The sequence below is a fragment of the Aspergillus sydowii genome (assembly GCF_001890705.1).
Source record: "Aspergillus sydowii CBS 593.65 unplaced genomic scaffold ASPSYscaffold_14, whole genome shotgun sequence".
Classification (NCBI taxonomy): domain Eukaryota; kingdom Fungi; phylum Ascomycota; class Eurotiomycetes; order Eurotiales; family Aspergillaceae; genus Aspergillus; species Aspergillus sydowii.
The window spans coordinates 709914-729760 of NW_024467872.1; the positions used below are offsets into that span (position 1 = coordinate 709914).

The 19847-nt window shown below is 51.9% G+C and overlaps 9 protein-coding genes across 9 annotated transcripts; 3 read left to right on the forward strand and 6 right to left on the reverse strand.

Annotated features, from left to right (window-relative positions):
• Positions 1-280: 280 nt before the first annotated feature.
• On the forward strand, positions 281-1222 carry ASPSYDRAFT_94040 (aromatic alcohol reductase; the record flags this gene model as incomplete). Its single annotated transcript, XM_040852927.1, has 1 exon — positions 281-1222. One exon carries the CDS (start codon positions 281-283, stop codon positions 1220-1222), a length of 942 nt encoding a protein of 313 aa, XP_040698091.1.
• Positions 1223-1262: 40 nt separating this feature from the next.
• ASPSYDRAFT_211169 (GMC family oxidoreductase) lies at positions 1263-3298 on the reverse strand (the record flags this gene model as incomplete). The annotated part of the gene is made up of 5 exons (XM_040844007.1): positions 1263-2509; positions 2555-2681; positions 2728-2989; positions 3034-3064; positions 3109-3298. 5 exons carry the CDS (start codon positions 3296-3298, stop codon positions 1263-1265), a joined length of 1857 nt encoding a protein of 618 aa, XP_040698092.1.
• A 687-nt stretch (positions 3299-3985) lies between these two features.
• On the reverse strand, positions 3986-4552 carry ASPSYDRAFT_35792 (uncharacterized protein; the record flags this gene model as incomplete). The annotated part of the gene is made up of 1 exon (XM_040845369.1): positions 3986-4552. One exon carries the CDS (start codon positions 4550-4552, stop codon positions 3986-3988), a length of 567 nt encoding a protein of 188 aa, XP_040698093.1.
• Positions 4553-5157: 605 nt separating this feature from the next.
• On the forward strand, positions 5158-6081 carry ASPSYDRAFT_61579 (oxygenase MpaB family protein; the record flags this gene model as incomplete). The annotated part of the gene is made up of 1 exon (XM_040850004.1): positions 5158-6081. One exon carries the CDS (start codon positions 5158-5160, stop codon positions 6079-6081), a length of 924 nt encoding a protein of 307 aa, XP_040698094.1.
• Positions 6082-6106: 25 nt separating this feature from the next.
• ASPSYDRAFT_161116 (uncharacterized protein) lies at positions 6107-8682 on the reverse strand (the record flags this gene model as incomplete). The annotated part of the gene is made up of 3 exons (XM_040842959.1): positions 6107-7308; positions 7357-8498; positions 8552-8682. The coding sequence occupies 3 exons, from the start codon at positions 8680-8682 to the stop codon at positions 6107-6109; spliced, it is 2475 nt and encodes an 824-aa protein (XP_040698095.1).
• Positions 8683-9282: 600 nt separating this feature from the next.
• On the reverse strand, positions 9283-11039 carry ASPSYDRAFT_61581 (uncharacterized protein; the record flags this gene model as incomplete). The annotated part of the gene is made up of 3 exons (XM_040850005.1): positions 9283-9311; positions 9463-10385; positions 10444-11039. 3 exons carry the CDS (start codon positions 11037-11039, stop codon positions 9283-9285), a joined length of 1548 nt encoding a protein of 515 aa, XP_040698096.1.
• A 3390-nt stretch (positions 11040-14429) lies between these two features.
• ASPSYDRAFT_94044 (uncharacterized protein) lies at positions 14430-16077 on the reverse strand (the record flags this gene model as incomplete). Its single annotated transcript, XM_040852928.1, has 7 exons — positions 14430-14907; positions 14968-14994; positions 15046-15114; positions 15159-15276; positions 15324-15476; positions 15548-15782; positions 15862-16077. The coding sequence occupies 7 exons, from the start codon at positions 16075-16077 to the stop codon at positions 14430-14432; spliced, it is 1296 nt and encodes a 431-aa protein (XP_040698097.1).
• Positions 16078-16257: 180 nt separating this feature from the next.
• On the reverse strand, positions 16258-16909 carry ASPSYDRAFT_497281 (uncharacterized protein). The gene has a single exon (XM_040847902.1). The coding sequence runs from the start codon at positions 16783-16785 to the stop codon at positions 16426-16428; it is 360 nt and encodes a 119-aa protein (XP_040698098.1). The 5' UTR covers positions 16786-16909; the 3' UTR covers positions 16258-16425.
• Positions 16910-18479: 1570 nt separating this feature from the next.
• ASPSYDRAFT_61583 (tyrosinase family protein) lies at positions 18480-19790 on the forward strand (the record flags this gene model as incomplete). The annotated part of the gene is made up of 4 exons (XM_040850006.1): positions 18480-18670; positions 18725-18887; positions 18935-19200; positions 19256-19790. The coding sequence occupies 4 exons, from the start codon at positions 18480-18482 to the stop codon at positions 19788-19790; spliced, it is 1155 nt and encodes a 384-aa protein (XP_040698099.1).
• Positions 19791-19847: the final 57 nt, after the last annotated feature.

A 19847-nucleotide genomic window follows, 5' to 3' on the forward strand; every position in this document is an offset into this window, starting at 1 on the left:
AAAGGTAATGCCCAAAAACACCAGAATCAGATAACTGCATCAATCAAATATTACGAATTATTCAAAAATTCCATATTTCAAGCCAAAATGAGACCAATGTATTATGCTGCCAGTTTATCCGACGACCTTAAAAAGTCGCCGAGTGTAGATCTGCTTAGAAACCAGCAAAAGCACACCGTCAGCCAACGAGACAAGGTACAATAAAACATATATAACCAATGAAGCAAAATACAAATGTAACTGCAAGAGCAAAAGAACAACGAATCCAAGGGAAAAGATCATGACTCCAATCAGCAAAATTCTCGTCCTGGGCGCTGGCGAGCTGGGCACGCCTGTGCTCCTTGCGCTCGCCCAACACCCTAATGTCACCACCACCAACAAGAGCAATAATATATCTATATCTGTCCTTCTCCGTCCATCAACAATCACCTCTCCAAGTCCCCAAAAGGCAAAAGAGCTGAAAGTATTCCGCGATAACAACATCTCCTTCATACCGGGCGACATCACCGCCGACTCACCCCAAACTCTGTCTTCTACCTTCAAACAATTCGACACAGTAATCAGCTGTACCGGTTTCGCTGTGGGGCCGGGAACACAGCTTAAACTGACCCGCGCTGTCCTTGATGCCGGAGTAGCAAGGTATATCCCCTGGCAGTTCGGGGTAGACTATGACACTATCGGTCGTGAATCGGGACAAGATCTATTCGATGAACAACTCGATGTGCGAGATGCACTGAGGTCCCAATCTTCCACGCGGTGGGCGATTATCTCGACGGGCATGTTTACGAGTTTTCTGTTCCAGCCTAGTTCCGGGATTGTGGATCTTGGGGATGGGGTTGTTACTGCGCTTGGTGGGCTGGGGAATCGGGTTACTGTTACTGCTCCGCATGATATTGGGAGGGTTACGGCGGAGATTGTTTTGGGGGATCATGAGGAGGCGTTTCAAGACAAGCCTATTTATGTTGCTGGGGATACGCTGAGTTATGGCCGGTTGGCGGAGATTGTGGAGGGTGTGAAGGGGAGGAAGGTTGAGAGGAGGGTGAGGACTGTTGAAGCTGCAAGGGAAGATCTGGTCAAGGACCCTGAGAATGCGCTGTACAAGTATCAAATTGTGTTTGGGGAGGGAAAGGGCGTGGCGTGGGACGTGGAGGAGACATGGAATTACAAGCATGGGTTCCGGCTTCAAACGGCAGAGGAGTGGGCGAGGGAGAATCTGTCCTGATTCATATCTAGACGTAGGTCCAGATTATAAGTAAAACAAACTATTCAACACCTTTGATGATATCAGCAGCCTTCTCAGCAACAGCATACACCGTGCTCTGGGTATGTGTCGAAGGAACGACAGGGAAGATAGACGCATCGACAACGCGCACTCGCCCTTCAGATCCGTACAGTCGGAGCTTATTATCGACACATCCGCCATCCTCCAGCTTGAGCATCGCGCACGATCCACTCGGATGCGAGAAACTCGGCACCCCAGCTGTCCGAACCAGCTCCACGAGCTCCTTATCAGACAACCCCGACTCGGGAGTTTGGACGACAGCCCCGATCGCCTTGTACGCGCGAGTCTGCGAGATGACATCGGAATTGAAGCGGAGAGACTGGACCAGGACTTGCAGATCCAGCGGGTTAGTGAAAGAGCGGTAGTCAACGCTTGGCATCTTGTACGGATCCGTGGAAGCAGCATGGACCGAGCCACGGCTGAGTGGTTTCTGGAGACTTGCGACGCTGCCGAATAGGTTCTCAGTTAGGGCTATTTTGCCCTCGGCTGTGGACTTGAGAACTGCGGATTTGACTTTCTCGTAGCCGTGGATGATTGTGCTGTCTAGTCCGGCACGGAGGTACTTCTCGGCTGGTTCAGAAGCAGCATGGGCGATGGCTGCGCTTGAGACGTTCAGATGCTGTGCGGTTAAGAAGGCAAAGACGTTGGATGTTGAGAAGGTCCAGGGGCCTGTTCGGTTTCGCTCATAGAGCTGCCCCATTGCGGCGTCGTAGGTGGCGTTTGTGCTCAGGTATGATGGGTCCTGGGTTGGGTCGTCGAGGTTCGTCAGGTCCATTGCGCCGTAGACGACTGGATGGTCTTGGAAATTCTCTCCGACACCTGGGATGTCCAGGACTTGTTTGATGCCCAGGGATTTGAGGACAGAGGAGGATCCTATTCCAGATAGTTGCAGGATCTTGGGCGTGTGTAGAGCACCAGCGGCCAGGATGATTTCCTTTCGCGCCTGGCTCCTCTTTGTGTCCCGAGGAGAGGCCTTTACTGATGGGTTGTAGCCGGTGATGTACTCCACGCTGGATAGGTCTGGGGTGAGGTTGGTGACGAGCGTCTCAGGTAGGACGTGGTAGTTGGGCCTGCTTTTCGCAATCTCATGGAAGGTTGTCCTTGCGTACGAGCGCTCTCTCGCCACTGGGTTTAGAGAGTTGGGATTCCAGAATCCACCGATTGCGTTGGCGGTTCCGTCCAGTTGGATAGGGATGTGCAGTTGTCGGAGAGCATCGATAAAGGCCTCTGCTGTGGTGAGTATTGATGTATTGTAGTTGTCAGCTCACTTACTGCCAGTGATAGAGATCCACGGGGGATACGACGACTGGACAGGGCCAGACGTTCCATGGGCGTCCAAATCAAATGTAATCCCTAGTTTCCTTTGCTGGGCTTCGGTGGGAGGAGTGAACGTCTCGCTCTGGATGGTGTCAAGGCTGTTGTTTATACAGGGTCTGGCAACATACCTTCTTGAAGTACGGCAAAAGACCTTCCCAGCTCCAAGCGTCGTCCTCAATAAGCTCTCCCCAGAGGTTATAATCACCCGGTGAGCCTCGATCAAACGCCATCCCGTTGATGGCGCTTCCTCCACCGAGAACTCTGGCAGATGCAACTGATGAAGTGCGGTTATTGAGCGCAGGAACCGGTAGCGAGGTGATGGGCCAGCTGTAGTTCGTTCTAGCTATCGAGGCATATCGGGGGTATTGCACGACGTCGGTGTAATTGTCACTGAAAGATCAGCTTCGAAATGTTAGGGGTAGAAGTTGATTTACATTTTGCCTGCTTCAATCACCAACACGGTGGCTGCACGTTGTTAGCCCTTATCCATGACAATGAAGGAGACATACTATCAGGATCTTCAGAGAGACGATTCGCGACAACCAGGCCGCCGACACCGCCGCCAACAACAACATAATCGTACTCGGGAAGTAAATCCGTCTCTCGTGCGACAATTGTTCCAAATGAAGGGATACCCGCAGCATTCCCGCAGCAGCTGAAGGCGAGCGACACGAGCGCGGACAAGAAACTGGGCTTCATGATGAACTATGGGTATGATCTCCCAGATCAGTCTCCACGGACGATGAGACTGGAGAATGGCGATCCGGACTGGACACCGGGGAGGGCCACTTTAAAGACCCAAAGTCTCTTAATCAATGCCGGTCCCTGGCGTACTTGGCAATACTTGAGCCGGAGATCCTTAGTGGTTTCAGCCGTTATTTAGGGCTGCCAGTGTATTCCCGGTATATTTTGCATGATGCAGGCCGGAAATGCCGTTGATTTAATCTCACGAATCAGACAAGACACTGTAAATATCCCTGTCAATGTCAGATCGAAACAGAACAGTGCTCCGAGTCCAATTACCTGACGGCGCGCCTTGGCTGCTTAGATTCTCTCGTCATTCCTGACGATCTTTTCCTCATCACTCTGTGTGCAGTGAAATCTGTCCAAAGACAGCGGTCCATTATGTCTTGGCTTTATTATGAAGACAGGAAGACAAAGAGAGAGAATGGGAGGAAATGGGAGGAAATGGAATTCTCTGCAGTGATCTTGACCACTCCGTGCCTGGTAGATAATGGCGGTCCTTCTGCATGAATTAGTATGGCTCTATTGGTAAAAGCTTACTGTAAAAGTCTACATATACCAGTTACGCAATTGAAGGATTTTAGTACATTTGTATTTATACTGCGTTTTGGAGATTACTCCATGAATATACCCTGTGCGTAACTAAATAGAACGTACCAGGCCCTGCCTTTCCAAGAAGAACGCCAACCGCGTCCAACATAGGTGCCTTTTATCCTTGGGGGCACAGCCCTCCCACTGATCCTTCTCCGGCTCAACAACGGCCCTGGGAAAGGCATTTCTCCTCCCGTCGGACCGCACAACAAGTTCATAGAACTTGATCTCGCCCATGAATTGTGAAATCCATGTTGCCCACCCCTCAGGCTTTGCGATGACACCGGGGAAGTCAACGAGTATTTTATATGTCACGGCCGTCCTGTCGCCGTACCGGAACTCACCGTGGTCAAAGTGGTCGTATACATTGACGGATCGGTGGAAGTAGTTGCTTAACGTATGCCTTAGGCGTGTCACTGTCCTTTTGCGCTGCTCGTAGACTGCTTGCATGAGCGTCCCTCTTTTTACGGGGACAGAGACCTTCTGGGTGCAGGTGAATACAACCGGGAAGGTGTTTGGTGTGTATTCAAGATGCCCTGCGCTCACCTTGTTCTGCCGGAGGACTTTGAAGTGGTGCTTGCAGCTGGGGCACATTGTTTCGTATGAAGTGCAGAGCATTTTGCTGGTTTTTCTTTTTCCTTGCGCTTGATTTGTCTTGCTTGCGTAGTGTGGTAGTTCTACCTGCTTTGGGAGGCTTCTACGGCAATATTATACTCTACATGACAAAGAGTCCATAACAAAGGGTGGAACAACGTGTAAACAGAATCATAACAATAAAGAGTATCTGTCCTGCACTACCTCAACAAGGTCTCACCGTCTTTGTCAAACAGGTGAGCTGTTTCTGATGTGTATTAATCCAGCTCGCTGTCTTTATAGTATGAGCCCAATACACACCAAGCTTTCTTTAGACCACCTTGTTGTCGTCTACATTCGAGACCAATAATATCCTTCTTTGAAATTCTTACAGCCATTTACATGTGATTCACCATTTGGCAGTGCGCATCTGCGGGGAGAATCACATGTGCCTGAATCAGATACTCTGAGTCGCTGGTCAGCCTCCTCCGCACAATCCACCGCCACTAGAAATGCATACAGAGTGCCAGATCTTCTCCATAGAATTCCTCGGTCCGTCGTTCCCGCTGCATCAAAAGAAAAGAATAATATAAAGGGATCTGGCAGTAGTTCACCACTCCAGAGATTACAACCAACCAACCCTAGCCAAAATGTCAGAAACAGCAACAGCAACAACAACCACCACAACATTAACTCACCGAGCTCCTTCGTCATTATCATTCATAGAAAACAAAGCAAAAGGCAAAGAAAAAGAAATCCCCATCTACGAACCCATAACCCAACCCCGCGCCCTGCACTCCATCGTCGAAAACGACATCTACCTACTCGGCGGCCAAGTCGCCATCCTATGCCAATTCGCACACCCGGCCCTCGCAAAAGGCAGCTTCAAGCACTCCTCCTTCGCCGACCGGATCCCGCAGCGCCTACGAAACACGGCGCGGTTCCTGAACGTCGCTGTGTGCGGAAACGAAGAGGAGAAGAGGGCCATATTCGGCGTTATCCATCGCTACCACTCGCGTGTGAAGGGGGACGATTATAGCGCTGATGATCCGGAGTTGCATAAATGGACAGCGGCGACGTTGTTCATTTCGATTGTCTTAGTGCGGGAGACGTTCTTTGGGAAGATGGATAGGGCTGAGATGGAGAATATGCTCAGGGAGAGCGCGGTCTTTGGGACGTCGTTGCGGATGCCACCTGAGATGTGGTTTGATTCGTTGGAGGAGTTTTGGGAGTATTGGGATTATAATATTGCGACGCTCCCGGTTACGGATATGGCGAGGAGTTTGGCGAAGGATTTGATGTATCCGAGGAATCTGCCGAGGGAGATGGCGCTGACGTTGCCTGTTGCCAGGGTGCTCACGGTGAATTGGTTGCCGGAGAGGCTGGCGAGGGAGTACAATCTGCAGCCGACTTTGATGAATCAGGCTACGTATGTTGCGTTTGTGGCGTGGGTTAGGGCTGTATATCCATGGATGCCGATGGCGTGGAAGGGGAGAAGGCATCTGGAATATATGGAGGATTTGAAGAAAGCTGTACAGAAGATTCATGAGACGGGGCATTGGGCTGGTATTTAATATTAATGACTTTAATTGATATAAGCTATAGATGGTTTACGAATGTGAGAGGCTTGGTCGCTTCCACTTCTGGCCGTTCTGGCGGCTCAACAGCTTCAGCTTCACTTTCATCTTCAGGCTCAAGTGCAGGCCTCTGATGGCCAACAGGCACAGAGTCTACTGCGATGGAGTCTGCAGTAATCTTGACCTTCTGCTGGCCAACACTCTTGACCCAGTCTTTGGAGTGGGCATCAGGCGTATCATCCGGCCGGACAAAGGGAGAGAGAACTCTTCCAATGGTTGTCGACTCGAGAAACATCCGAAGTCGCTTCAACCCTGTCCGTCTCATAATCAACAAGGCAATAAGAAGGCCTAAAATAACCGTAGTAACAGCCAGCGTGATGAAGGCTGGGACCGCATAGGGGATTTGGTAGCGGATGTGGCTGCCATAGACCGTAACGGGAACATTTGTAGTCGACGATACCGGGGCACTATCAACTGTCGATGATAGCGAGAGACTCGATGCAGCAGAATCCAAACCCCATCCCTTGGTTCCAACAACTGCATTGGTCGCAATGTCCGTCCAGACAAGGTTGATGATAGACGCGGCTCCATCCGCTGACTGCAGCAGTCGCTGCCACTTGGCATATAGCGCGAGACTGCGAGCGCCCGAGTAGTCTGCCTCCGGGTTGAATCCTGGCGCGTTGATGGTGTATGCTGTCATCAGTGCCTGGTTATAAAATTCAACTCCCGGGAGGTTCTGGCCCGTACCTGAAGGTACGGAGTTGAGGCCACGGAGCAGGGGGTAGTTCTGGTCCATGTACCCCGGCAGATAGAGGCTTTCTGCTGCGATTGAAGAGATGTTGTAGTGGTCGAGGGTAGACTCAGCGGTAGTTGTATTAGGACCGATAATCCCCCACATGGGAGGCGCGGTGTCGATACTCTGCCGTGGTAGACTTTCAACGCCCCAGACTGGGAGGCTACCACCGTCGTACTTTTTCGGCTTTAGTGATCGTACTTTGAGGGCGTCGAACGCTGTCCCGTTGTATTGGAACTCGACCGTTTTTACTGATGCTTTCATGGCTGTCGCACAGGAGTATAGCGGAATCCTCCATCTTGTGTCCGGGTCTAGGATGAGGTCGTCGCCTCCATCCATCCGCGTTGCAGCTCCTAAAACAAGGCCGCAGGCGATGAGAGAACTGTTGATATTGGAGGGACTCTGGCTCGTTGTGCCGCCACAAGCCGCGGCTGCATATGGTCAGCACCGTTACAGGAATATCATTATAGAAGACTTACATGCGGTGTCAAAGTCTATAGCAGTTACATTATGCGGATTAAAGCTTTCGCCATGATTGGTAGTCAGGTTGAAATAGGACCCAAAATTGATGTTGGTCTGGATGGCAGAAAAGGCAATGGTGAAGTTATTGCTTTGAGCATCCCCGAGATCAAATCTCTGGCCTTGGGTTGAGTCAACACGAGTGATGGTCTCAGTATCAGGATCCGTCAGGTTCAGGAATAACATGGTGTAGTAGTTATTCACCCGCGCAGCTTTGGATGCTCGTTCTCGCAAGTCAAATCCACTCTGTCCGTTGACGGTTCCTGTCCGGGCAATTGCCGGCGCTGTCCGGGATAGAGAAGAGAAACCCCCCTCGTCCATGAGAGATACATTCCGCAGATATCGCTCGTTGAAGTTCCACGGTGGCGTGACGGCGTTGATGCTCAGGTTCAGCGAGACGCATTCTGTCTCGGGCTCGATGAACAGAATGTCCTCGGTCCAGGTAGCCCCATACTTCAGTGTCGCGTTGGGTGCTGTGTGGTTGCGAAATCCAATACCTCCATCCTGGAGGTCAGTAATTAGCCCTTCGACCAGTTTGATCTTGTCTTCTAGCAGGACGGTAGACATTGTCCGGTAATCCGGCTTCGTATACCACGACAGGACGCTGTAGGGGTCCGTCGAGTTTCTGTACATCCGATACTGGATATCGAATATACTGGAGACCGTTGGGCCGATAGAAGCCGCGCCATCATGGTAGATGGTCATCAAGTCCTGCGGAATCCGGCTCTCGTATACAGTGTTATTGCAAACCTCGAGCAGTCCCTTAGTCTCGCATGTTTGATTCAGGGTCGTCCCTGGGCAAGTAACATCAAGACCACAGAACCGCGTAAATGGTCCTGAGCTGCGCGATGGCGTTCCATACCCAAAAGCCGATTTATCTGGGACATAATAGAACGGTTTCTCGGTGGATGATTCGGCGGGCTCAATGGACGAGTAAAGCCCCAACGGCGAGCAAATGGCAGCGATGGAAAGCACAAAAAGCAAGATAGTCTGACCCCACGACGTCAGATAAATGCGCCATGGAACGCCCGCGGTCTCTGCGCTGCTCGAACTAAGAATACCCGGCCAGAGTGACGAATGCAGAGTACGGCCGAGGACAGTCCTAGACACTGTGAGATAGCCGTCGCGCCAACTCAAACAAACAACCCGACTTACCATGTGAGGATGGAATTTTCATTCGACAGGAACGCAATAAGGGCCCATGGAATAGCAAGCGGAATCAACACCTGCAGGAGAAAGACGCCGGCAGCGATGAGGCCAGAGACCTCCGCCACGGTCAACTCCATCGGAAGGACGAATTTCTTCAACGTGGAAACTGAAAAGCAACGAAGAGCGCGGGCACCTCTTTGAATGAGCGAGACCCTGGCCTTGTTCACACATTCCAAGACTTTTGCACGCCAGAGCCATGCCAAAAACACTTTAGTAGCTCGTCCTATTGGTGTTTGGGCTGCGAATACGAGGCCAATTTGCGCTTGAATGAAATGAATTGGCACTTGTGAGAGCACGAAGCCGAGTCGCTAATGTCTGTTCCGCGAATGCATGTTCTCATGTTCAGCCTCAAGACACAAGCTGAAGAGAGATTGGACTAGAGGTTGTCTCGTTGTCTCCAGCTCTGTGATTGCCCTAACAGAATGTCGATGTTGGCCTGCGAGGATGTAATATTACGAGAATGTCCATACAGTGGGTCGCACCTTCCCGTATTCAAAGCATAACCCACCTCATACCAGGATACGATTGGTTGACGATAGCCCATGTGACCATATATTACGCATTCACGTATTGCCATACCGCTTTTATATTTTCGGCGCACTGGGCTACATCTGCTTGGACGGTTTGGACGTTCCAACTATTAAGGGCGAATGACTTGTTGTATTAGCTGGATACTCTTAATAGAGACTCAAACCCATTATTGAAGCTATATAATAATCGTGGTGGTGTCACCTGCTATATACTTATATTCTGACGACTATATATAAAACTATAAGACAAGCATAATCACTAACGCCCACAAAACATCCAACCAATATTTCTCATCATCCTGTCTAACAGTTTATCCCCCTGTTTACTCGTGCCAGCTTTTGCCTTCGCCATCTCAAACGAACATTCAGACCCGCCTCCCTTCTCCTCGCACAAGAACCGAATATCCCGATCCAGATAACTCCGCCCCAACCACTCCACGAACCCCTTCACATCCGCCATCGTGCTCATAGCCCCAAGACTAACCCGTACAATCCCCGTCGTCTGCCCATGAACCTCCTGGATGGGATCCGAGCAGCGATGGCCCGCACGCCACGCAGCTTTCATATCGTCCATCCGCACCCAGCCGAGGTATGCCATGCCTCCCGGGTTACAGACGCTGCCGCTGCGGAGGTAGATTTTCTCTCTATCGGCGTGGCGCTCGACGTCCGCGTACCCGTGGATATTCCCCGAGGGGTCTAGGACGGAGAGTGCGATGGTGGGACCTTGCAGGGTTGGATCTCCGAAGCTGTGTTGGTCTGAGCCGGTGTAGATCCGGCAGAGGGGGGCGTTGTTTGAATGCTGCAGGGATAGCAGTTTTCGATACAGCTCTGCGACTAGGAATGCGCAGTGTGATGAGATCTCGTTCATGCTTCCAAATAGCCGGCGGTGCGTCTCGATGGCGTGTGGGATGGCTGCTATCGAGTGGAAGTTGAGTGTTCCATCTTCGAGGGCTTCGTGGAGGGATTCCGTCTTGGTTGCGTGCCAGGGGGATATTCGGACTGAGGGCGAGTTGATGACCATGTCCACCGTGCCGCCACCGAAGTATCGGCGTTGCTGGAGGATGCTAGCGGCTGCCTTGCGTACGATCAAGCATCCGACATCCGGATATCCGAATATCTTGTATAGCGAGACTGCGGTGAAGTCGGGGGCAGACTCAGCGTCTGATAGGTCTAGAGGGGAGGTAGAGGCGATTGCGGCAGCGTCCCATAGGACGTATGTGTTTTTGCAATTCCGACGGACCCTACGAGCCCTGCAGAAGTAGTAGAAGTTAGTAGAAATTTTGACCTGGGAGAATGAATCAGACGGACCATGATCGCGGCGTCCTGCGACCCGTCATATTACTCTGGCCGGGATACGCGAAGAGTGTGACAATCGTTCGTCCAGAGTCGTTTCTCTGTTCGATCCAGCTTTCAACAGCCTCGTCACTGGATAGACAGATGCTCCCACCAGCCGCTATCTCGCGCAGTCCGACCAGGCTCGTGTGAGAATCCTGGTGGTAGACATACTTGAATCCCCGCCGCCTGCTAAAGGGCGACGCTTGACGAGGCCGGGTATAGTGGGACAAACACTCGCCAACGAGTTTGATTGCGGCAGTCGCGTTAGCTGTGAAGACAAGGTCGAACTCGTCAGGGCTGGCTCCGAAGAAGCGAAGGAGCTGCTCGCGGATCGCATCAACATGGGCACCGGACACGCGGGATGGAGTGTTGTCCGAATGAGGGTTCCCATACAGGTTGCTCTGGAGGTCTGCCGCGTACGACTGGATAAGTGATTGGGCGTACACCGTTGCTCCTGCATGGTCTAGGTATATGACATCCTGCAGGGTAGGGTACTCGGTCTCTCGGACATCTTCGATGTTCTTGTTGTATCTAGGGGCTGCTCCAGCCACATCTGACTGTCTGACCATAGTTGATACACACACAGGCTGAGGGAAACAAAAAAAAAAAAAGATAAAGATACAGCTGCTAACCATAAAACAGAAGACGACAAATTGAACCAGACGAAGTGATCTATTTAACTCACCCACCTCCAACTCAGAGTCTGCTGCGTCGTGGGAATCAGGTCGGCTGATTCTGCGTATTTTTCGCAAACAGCCCCAGTGCAGCCGAGTCAGACGTCAGCTCTGCTATTCCAGGGATTCCATTGGCTTCATCGCCTCAATAGTATTGGCAGATGCACTGGCGTACCGAGCTCGCTTCCCTGCGGGCAAGCCCCGTCCCTGGTTTGTGATCGTTCATCACCTCGATCTCCGGCTTCATAGGCCAGTCCCGGCTCCATCCAGTCCGGATTCAAAGGGAACCACGCATGATGCATGTGCCGCCTCTAGGATCTACCAGGAATCGAGCCAATCTGTGCGTCTCGGGAGATCCAGCAGGTCCGATGGAGGAGGCCCTGTCCCGCAGCAACAATGCATGGGCCGTCGCTGCCACGATAGGGTTCGAAGTATCCTAAGGTCCTGCTGCGGCTTCAGCATCTCCTACCCGGGGTTCCTGACATATGACACCAAAATCCAGAAACAGAAAGGGGTTGTGCTACCCTACAATGCTCAGCCAGGCCCTGTTTCGCCTATAGCAACGCCTGGTCAGAAGCCTCCCATTCGCTCGCCTCTTCGGCTTGATGGCCTTGAAAACCCCAACGATGGTCCCAAGGGGACGGAATCACTTCATGCATTGTGACACTGTGACGTCGCTAACGCATCAATAGTCCCAAATCCTCTCGTTCATGCTTTGCGCAGCGAACATCTCCGGATTCGATTCCTTCGCGTGGGATAGCGGAGTGGGTCATGATAGAATATACTATCGCCATTATCTTATCCAGGCGATCGGACCGGGCGAAGATCACCTACTTCGTAATCCGTATATTATGAGGATGTGCTCGACTCCAGCTTGCACGCGAGGTCTGGCGGAGCCGGGGGGAGGCCTTGAGGTTTGCCGCAGCGGGCGGGTTTAGAATGGGTTGGAATGTCTCGGACATGAATGACGGGCAGCGAGAGGCACACATCCAGTTTGTGCGAGCAGGAGATCCGATTTACCGCGCCTGCCTGGTGTGCGTCAGGCTGCACGGAGGCGAATCAGGGCCGGTTCTCGCTCGTGGAGAGGCTCGGAGCAGTCGGGGCTGACCCGATTCCCGTCGCACGGACGTCTTGATAATCTGATGGTGCAGGTGGAATACACCGAGGACATGGCGCCGAAGGTGTGATCGAAGTAGATCACAGATCGATAGATAAAGATGAAGGAAGACTCGGCTCTCATTAAGTTTGTCCTGAGTTGGAGACATGCAGGTGGGCTGGCGGGGTATGCCAGGTTTCTTGAAGCTATTTGCTGCTATGCGCAAGGATGATTGGGGAACGAGTCCGAGTATTTGTCATTGCCGACACACGAGGGCTCAGCTGAGATCACTGCCACTATTCCCGTGGTTACGCAGACTCGATCCTACAGTTCGCTTCGGACGTTGTGACAGACCTACCGGCTGGTTGGGTCTGGGGTGCGGAGTAGGAAATCTCACGCGCTGACCAGGAATAACTGCCCAGTAGAATTCCGGAATCCCTGTAGAGCTCAGTAGACCGATACGAGGGTTGGCGAGGGACAAACATAGTTCGTGGTCCGTGGTTCGTGCTAGAGTTCATGGCGGTTCGGTGGAGCGGAGGAGCAACGACCCACGACCCACGACCCACGATCTACGGGGAGTTCCAGGAAACCAAGACAGCAGAACAAGAAAGAGGCGTTATCAATGAATTCCCATCAGAACGCGTATCTGGCAGGAGCTGGGAGCGTGGTGGCGCACAGCATAACGTTTCGGACTGAGTCGTCAGTGTCGTACGCGAGGCCTATATTTAGCCATTTCGATTTCACAAGGCCGGAGTAGCGAAACGAGTACATCCATTATAAAGGCTTTTAGTCAGATTACCTTGACTCCACCTCTCTGGAGGAATGATGTCCTTGGTGACTCATGAAGGCTTTTGTGCACTGTTGGGGTATGGTTAAGCTCACCCACAGGCTAAGCCTAACTCCATGCGATATTCAAGGACCAGAACCATAACTGAAAGTTTAAAAGACCAGCGTGGCATTCCTCTGCCAGTTTAGGGCCTGCTTAAAGTCACACGGACAACCTTCCATCTTCGTTCCGAGCTGTGGATAGACTCACGGCAGAGGGTCAGATATCGCGCCTGAATCCCAACAGCCAGAGTTGTGTCACCGAATGGCTTATCTGAGCTATCCATTGATTATACAGGAGCGAACCCTTGCATATGGATTGATTTTCGTACCTAAACATAGGTTCGGGTCCGGGTGGAGGGCTTGAGTTCTGGCAGCATCGGCAGGAGCGAATTGATCCCAATTCAGTTGCTTGTAACATTCAATAAACTATAGAAGGTAAATAGCCAGTATTTGTATCACAGAGCTTCACCTGGCGAAAGGCAAGCCCCAAGTCGTGTAGATGGCTTACTTTGTCCGTATATCGACCCCAAGCCATCCGTGTAACAAATTCGGCACGCCGGTAGTCAAAGGAGCCTGCACACAATATGAACTTCGACTGCTGTATATCGATGGTACGTCGGCAGGGAAGTCAAGAATCGGGACTCCGGACTCGCAAGATCGGATCCTGTTTAATAAATCTGCGATGCGTATCGCGTATTCGCACAGAGCGGGCCATCGAGTGTCAGACGAATTAGGAAATTCCCCGCTGTTCTGACGTGAAACGTGCTAATACATGTTAGGAAGGACTTATTGGGAAATGGCGGACACTTTATAGTGTTATGGATCCTGCAATATATCGCAAGGTCTAGACAGGAAAAACTGATCCAGATAGCTTCTCGGACCTCCGAGAGCCGTCAGCTGCGAGTGCTCCATCTTCGATCCTTCCTTCGTCGCGGTCGGCCCCGAGATATATTAGCCAAGCGCCGATGGAGATGGGCTCTCATAGATCGGGAGAATATAAATTAACGAGCAGGTAATGAATGGGCCTCGACTGTCGATTCTAGACACTCAAGACCCGCCCAGCACGCACGCCACGACGAATGGCTCATTTCCTTGGAGTTGCGCAGCACGAGGATGAAGTCTGTGTTTGCCATGATGAGCTGGGGTCTAGATATCAGTACTCTTATTATCAGCATAGAGTCTTCAGGTTGTTAGTCTGATATCCCAGCTTACGCTCCCAACATGGGAGTTATATGGAGTTATATTAACATCATTAATACCCATCTATAGCGCATCCATAAAGTAGGCCTATCCGTGTTTCCCAGTCGTAATTATATACAAATAAAGAAATAAAGAAAGAAAAAATAAATAAAAGGTTAACCCTATATACGATCCTCCACCGTCCTCCGCGGCCCAATCGCCATAACCCCATGGTCACTCCCACTCCCATCCTCACTGTGTACAATAACCTCCGTCGTCTGGATAATCCTGCCAATGGGATTCATATTACTCATCCTCCGCGGCGACATCGCCCTGCCCCCACCCGCTGCAAGATTCTCCTGGCTGCCCCCCTCCTCAGACCCCTCCGACAGCGACGGGTGATTCCCGTGGATCTGGACGTGGTATTTCTGCTCCTCGGGGTCGACCCGGCTGCGGTGTAGAGAGGCCAGTGCGTGGCTGTTGATGTTGTTGCTGTGGTGGATGTTGCTGTTGGGGCCGTAGTAGGCGTCGCCGGTGCGTTTGCGCGTGCGTGTTCGCGAGCCGTAGCCTGTTAGACTCCTGGTGCTGCCGATTATGTTCTTCACCAGGGGTTTTATTGTGGGGAAGCAGGCGGCGATTATGCCGACATTAAGCTCGACTCTAAGTCACGATGTCAGGGTTGGGTATGGTACGATATTGTGGTTCAGAGGTAGGGCTTACGAGTTCCAGATGTGGTAGTCGGCATTGCTGGGATTTGTTAGTAGAGGCGATACTGTTGTATAATTTCGGAAGACGCACCGGTACATGTTTTTCTCCTCGTATACTCTGCTTTGGAGAACGGCTTTTGTGATCGCCGCGGCGCAGGCACTGGGATGTTAGTTGCTTGTCTTGTGTACCTTGAGTATACTCACAAATAACCAAGACTGAGAATGCCCATGAGCGAAGCCTTCGTCCGTCGGTTGACCTGGATATCATAGAACATGAACACCGGCAATGTTGCATAGATGAAGTCGGTGACGATATTGATTGCTAGATGTGTCAGTAACGGGTTTTAACGAACCTCATCCCCGACATACCACTGTTGAATTTGCCAATTTTAAGATAAGTCGCACTCGAATAGCACTTTGTCCCCTTTGCCAGTCGCTTTTTGAAATCCCAGGCAGCATCGACTGGAATGCACTGCAGGATAAGCGTCAACATGCAGGCGATCGTAAACAGGACGAGAAACACTGCAATATCGATCCCCCATTAGCCACTTCCTCGCTTGCCGTTGAAAAGCAAGTAAAACAAGACCACCCACCAAGAGATCCCATAATGAACGGCTTTAGAAACCTCTTCTGAGTCGTGAAGCGCAGCAGAAAGAATCCAATGGATATCTTGACAAGACTAATCCCTAGCACTAAAATAATAGCGTGCGGCCAGAACCACTTGCTCAGCATCTCGTTATCATTGTTGGCTGCGATGGCGGCATTGTACTGGCCCAGGCCGTGGTGACTTTCGCCGACGAAGCATGCGAGGACGCCGAAGGAACACATCTACCGATACTCGAGTAAGTACGAGCACAAAGCGAAAGCGATATATATTGGTTTTAGTTATTGGAAATGTGATACGTACCACAGAAATAACCATAATCCAGTCTTCGACATAGAACCGGCGCAAGAGGAAGATTCGCACGTAACATCGTAGTACCAGCAGTAGTGCAGCGAGTCCTGTTAATGTACCAACGATGGCAAGAATTCGAGGGGCGTTTGAGGAAAAGTCGATATCTGCTGGGTCAGGAGCGAGTTCTTGCCTGGTTGCCAGGCCTGGGAAGACGTGCGTCGTCGCCATCTGGCTACATAGGTGGTGGGGATAGACAGACGGAGGAAGGAAACAAAAAATTCCAGGAGGGGTATATCAACCTGATGCAGGTGATGGTTCCCTGTATGAGCCTTGGCTCATCTTCGAACTATTTAATGAAGAAAAGTGGACGGGGCGCCAGGCAGATCGATCCAGATCCCCGAGCTCCAGCGAAGGCTAGTGGATAGAAAGTTGTATTTTATAACTTGTTTGGCTATTCTAGAAACGCTTAAGGATCAAGTGCAAAGTCAATCCATAGTGTCTCGAACGGAGCAGTCCTTCCATTATCGTCAATGGTAGAGACAGCGTTCCAGCTGCTCTCCCAACCGTGATACTATACTATGCTTCTACAGGGAAATTAAGCTTGAAGTCACACAAAACGCGGGAGAAGCGTCTGAAGAGAACTGATGCTCTCAATCCAGGAGCAAAACTGCCATTTGCACCCCGCCTGAAGAATGGCGCGCCCTGCATGAAGTTGCAGCTGGTGGCCGGGGCCCCTGAAGAGGTGAAACGCAGACTCCGGAGGGAGATGAGCCCGTCCGAGTGCGGTTGAGTCTCCGGGACGTATAAGCCACGAACGCGACATGGGTTTGAATGCTGGGACAGGAATGAAGCCCGGTGAGACCGGTCCGGGACTGTGGCAACGGCTAAATTTACTACGATCATTATCACTGTAATGCGATGCACACAGGACAGCATCCACCCATGAACAAAAGGCTACGAGACTAGCCTGGACGAAAGTGGGCAATGCTTCGCCTGTTGGGTTTGGAGGATTTGCATGCAGGATGGCGAATGATGTACACAGCTGGTCTCTGCGATATTTCTCGGCGATTGCACGTTATGATGGGTTGCGCTGATCCGATATACTCCGGAGTATGCTCCGCAGCCATCCACTCCACGACCAAGAGAACTCCCTTGTACAGACCGTGAATAGAATTGTTTACCGGAATGTACAATACCACAGAAGTGTTTATATTGCTCTCACATGCGAGCGCTTCTGTCCGGACTGTTGCCCTTCTGGGCAGCGTGCAGGGGGAGCAGCAGCGAGAAGGCTGGCGCAGTCAGGATGAAACATCAAAGCTGACGCCAACACCGCCGGTCAAACCTTGATTCAACAAGACTCCACAAGCCTCGCGGCCGAGTGTCCGGCGCATTTCAGTCGAGATTCTCGATTCTCGAAGCACGTTGCAGCTGTGCTGTCTGCCGTGGGGAGCTGGACGCGCCCTGATTCGCGGCACGAGGCATTGCCTGACTGGACAAGCATCCAGCCTTACTGGAGTGGCACAGATTGGCTCTTACAGCATCTCCAATCGAACGGAGTTGGGGCCCGATCGGTAAGGGAGGCACCAGCTCGCTTGTTGGGAAACCACATGGATAATTGTGAAGTAATTTTACCGTCAATGTCCCGCCAATTCACCGCTACACGACGGGCATTTATCCATAGTGCATTGCCCTGTAATTATCCCGCCCGCCCTGGATGTGGATGAAGTGGACGAAGTGGACCAGGATCCGCATCCCTGTCAGTGAAGGCCCCAGAAGGAAAGCGATCGTAGATTAACTCAAGAATGAACCCTGTCAATCACGGCTTGTCCGTCCGTTCCCTCCGGGTCAAGGCCGTTCCTTTGTGCGTGCAACCTCAGGCGGCTCGCCCGGTAATTCTGGTATAAAGAATGTCAATGCCTTTATCAACAGAAGGCCATAAGAATGCAGGCCGATGCAGCCATCCTCGTGTCTCATTCTTTGGGCCGAGCGGCAGGCGCCGCCCGAGGCAACAGGCAACAGGCACCAAGTAACCTCGCTAGTCTTTCGGTCCCATTCCAGGTGGACGCAGAGACCAACGACTGAGACCGGACATTGCTAGTGGAGATAAATAGATTTTCGCTTGCCGGATCCCGACGGCCCCCAACGCGCAGCACTGGATGCTCCACCGTACCAGACGTCCTGTCAACTTTATATGCAAGTTGACTGCGGTCCATTCCAAATCGTAGCCCAACCCCCACTGGATTCCGGTGGTTAAATTCTTTTCTGCGCTACTGGCCGTCTTTGTTGTGTCTCCGCCAAGGAACGGGCAACAAGCCGCACGCATTTGCTGGATCTGTCGGTCCCCCGGCCATGCCCTAACCCACGTAGTCTAAGCCGGCGCCACGTTAAACAACACCAATTAATTGCGCCGGCGCCAGTATGGCCAGATCAATGCGTCCGGGATCTCGCCAATTGCAGAAATTTGTTCCCGTAATAGTATGTACTTTCTCCTGAGTGATCTCGACCAGCCTGGGATTGTATAAGAAAGGTGCGCGCCGATCCCTGCTATCCTTTCACTCGCACGCTCGGCATTTTCTCTTCCTCTTCCCCCTTCATTCTTTGTTTTGCGTTTTGCCCAGGAGCTCTCCCACATGCGTTTCTCACTCACTGCCGTGGTGGCAGCTCTGGCTGCTGTCCCCCATGCCACGGCCTCCGTTGACATCGACGAGTGGGATCTCCTCGCAGGCAAGGCCCTGGTGAACCAGGTGCTGTACCAGTTCACAAAACCCCGTTACTACGAAAGCACATGTACCCCCTTGAACGCTGCTGTCCGTCGGGAATGGTTGGTCTTCCTTGATCCCATCACGTTCCAGTTTCTCTAACAGATCGCATATAGGGGTACATTAACCAAGGCCGAGCGCAAAGAGTACATCGACGCCGTTCAATGTCTGATCGACTCGCCATCCCAGATTGATCCTTCCTTTGCCCCTGGTGCGCGCACTCGCTTTGATGACTTTACTGCCGTCCACATTAACCAGACGGCTTGGATCCACACAACGGTATGCCTGGCGATCTATATCTGCACCGATTAGTACTGATTGCTCAGGGCAACTTCTTGACGTGGCATCGCTACTTCACCTGGGCCTACGAGCAGGCCCTGCGCAATGAATGCGGCTACAGGGGCTACCAGCCGTACTGGTCGTGGCCGAAATACGCCGACGATGTCTACAGCAATCCCATCTTCGACGGCTCCGAGTATAGTATGTCGGGTGACGGGTCCTATATCCCTCACGAAGGCCCTGAAGCCGGTCCCGATATCTTCCTGGAGCCTGGACATGGAGGTGGCTGTGTGACGTCTGGACCGTTCAAGGAGTATGTATTCACCTGATTGATATGAAGAGATGGGACCTCACTGACATATCGACAGCTTTCAAGTCAATCTCGGGCCCATCGCGACCACCCTCGGAGTACCTGGGTTGGAAAACCAGAATGGAACAGGACTGAACTACAACCCCCGTTGCCTACGCCGCGATCTCAACCCCGATGCCGCGTCCTGGACGACCATCGACAAGGTGATGGATCTGTTCGAGCGCACGGATATCACGTCCTTCCAAAACCGTCTCCAGGGCGACTTCCCCAATAAATACCTCGGCGTGCACAGCGGCGGCCACTACACCATCAGCGGTGATCCTGCGGGCGACTTCTTTGCGTCCCCCGGAGACCCTGTCTTCTACCTGCACCACGCGGCCATCGATCGTGTCTTCTGGACGTGGCAGAATCTGCAGCCTCGCGATCGTACTTTTGTTGTTCAGGGCCCGACTGTCCTTCCTGGATTTGGGATTCCGAATACGGCGAATGCGACCCTCGACGACATGCAGTATTTCAGCGTGTTGGCTAAGGATCGAACGATTCGTGAGCTGCTTGATACTACCGGTGGGCCTTTTTGCTATGTCTATCTTTAATCTCCTAATATCCCGCATACGTGGCGGTTGTATATATTAGACCTATTAATATAGTGC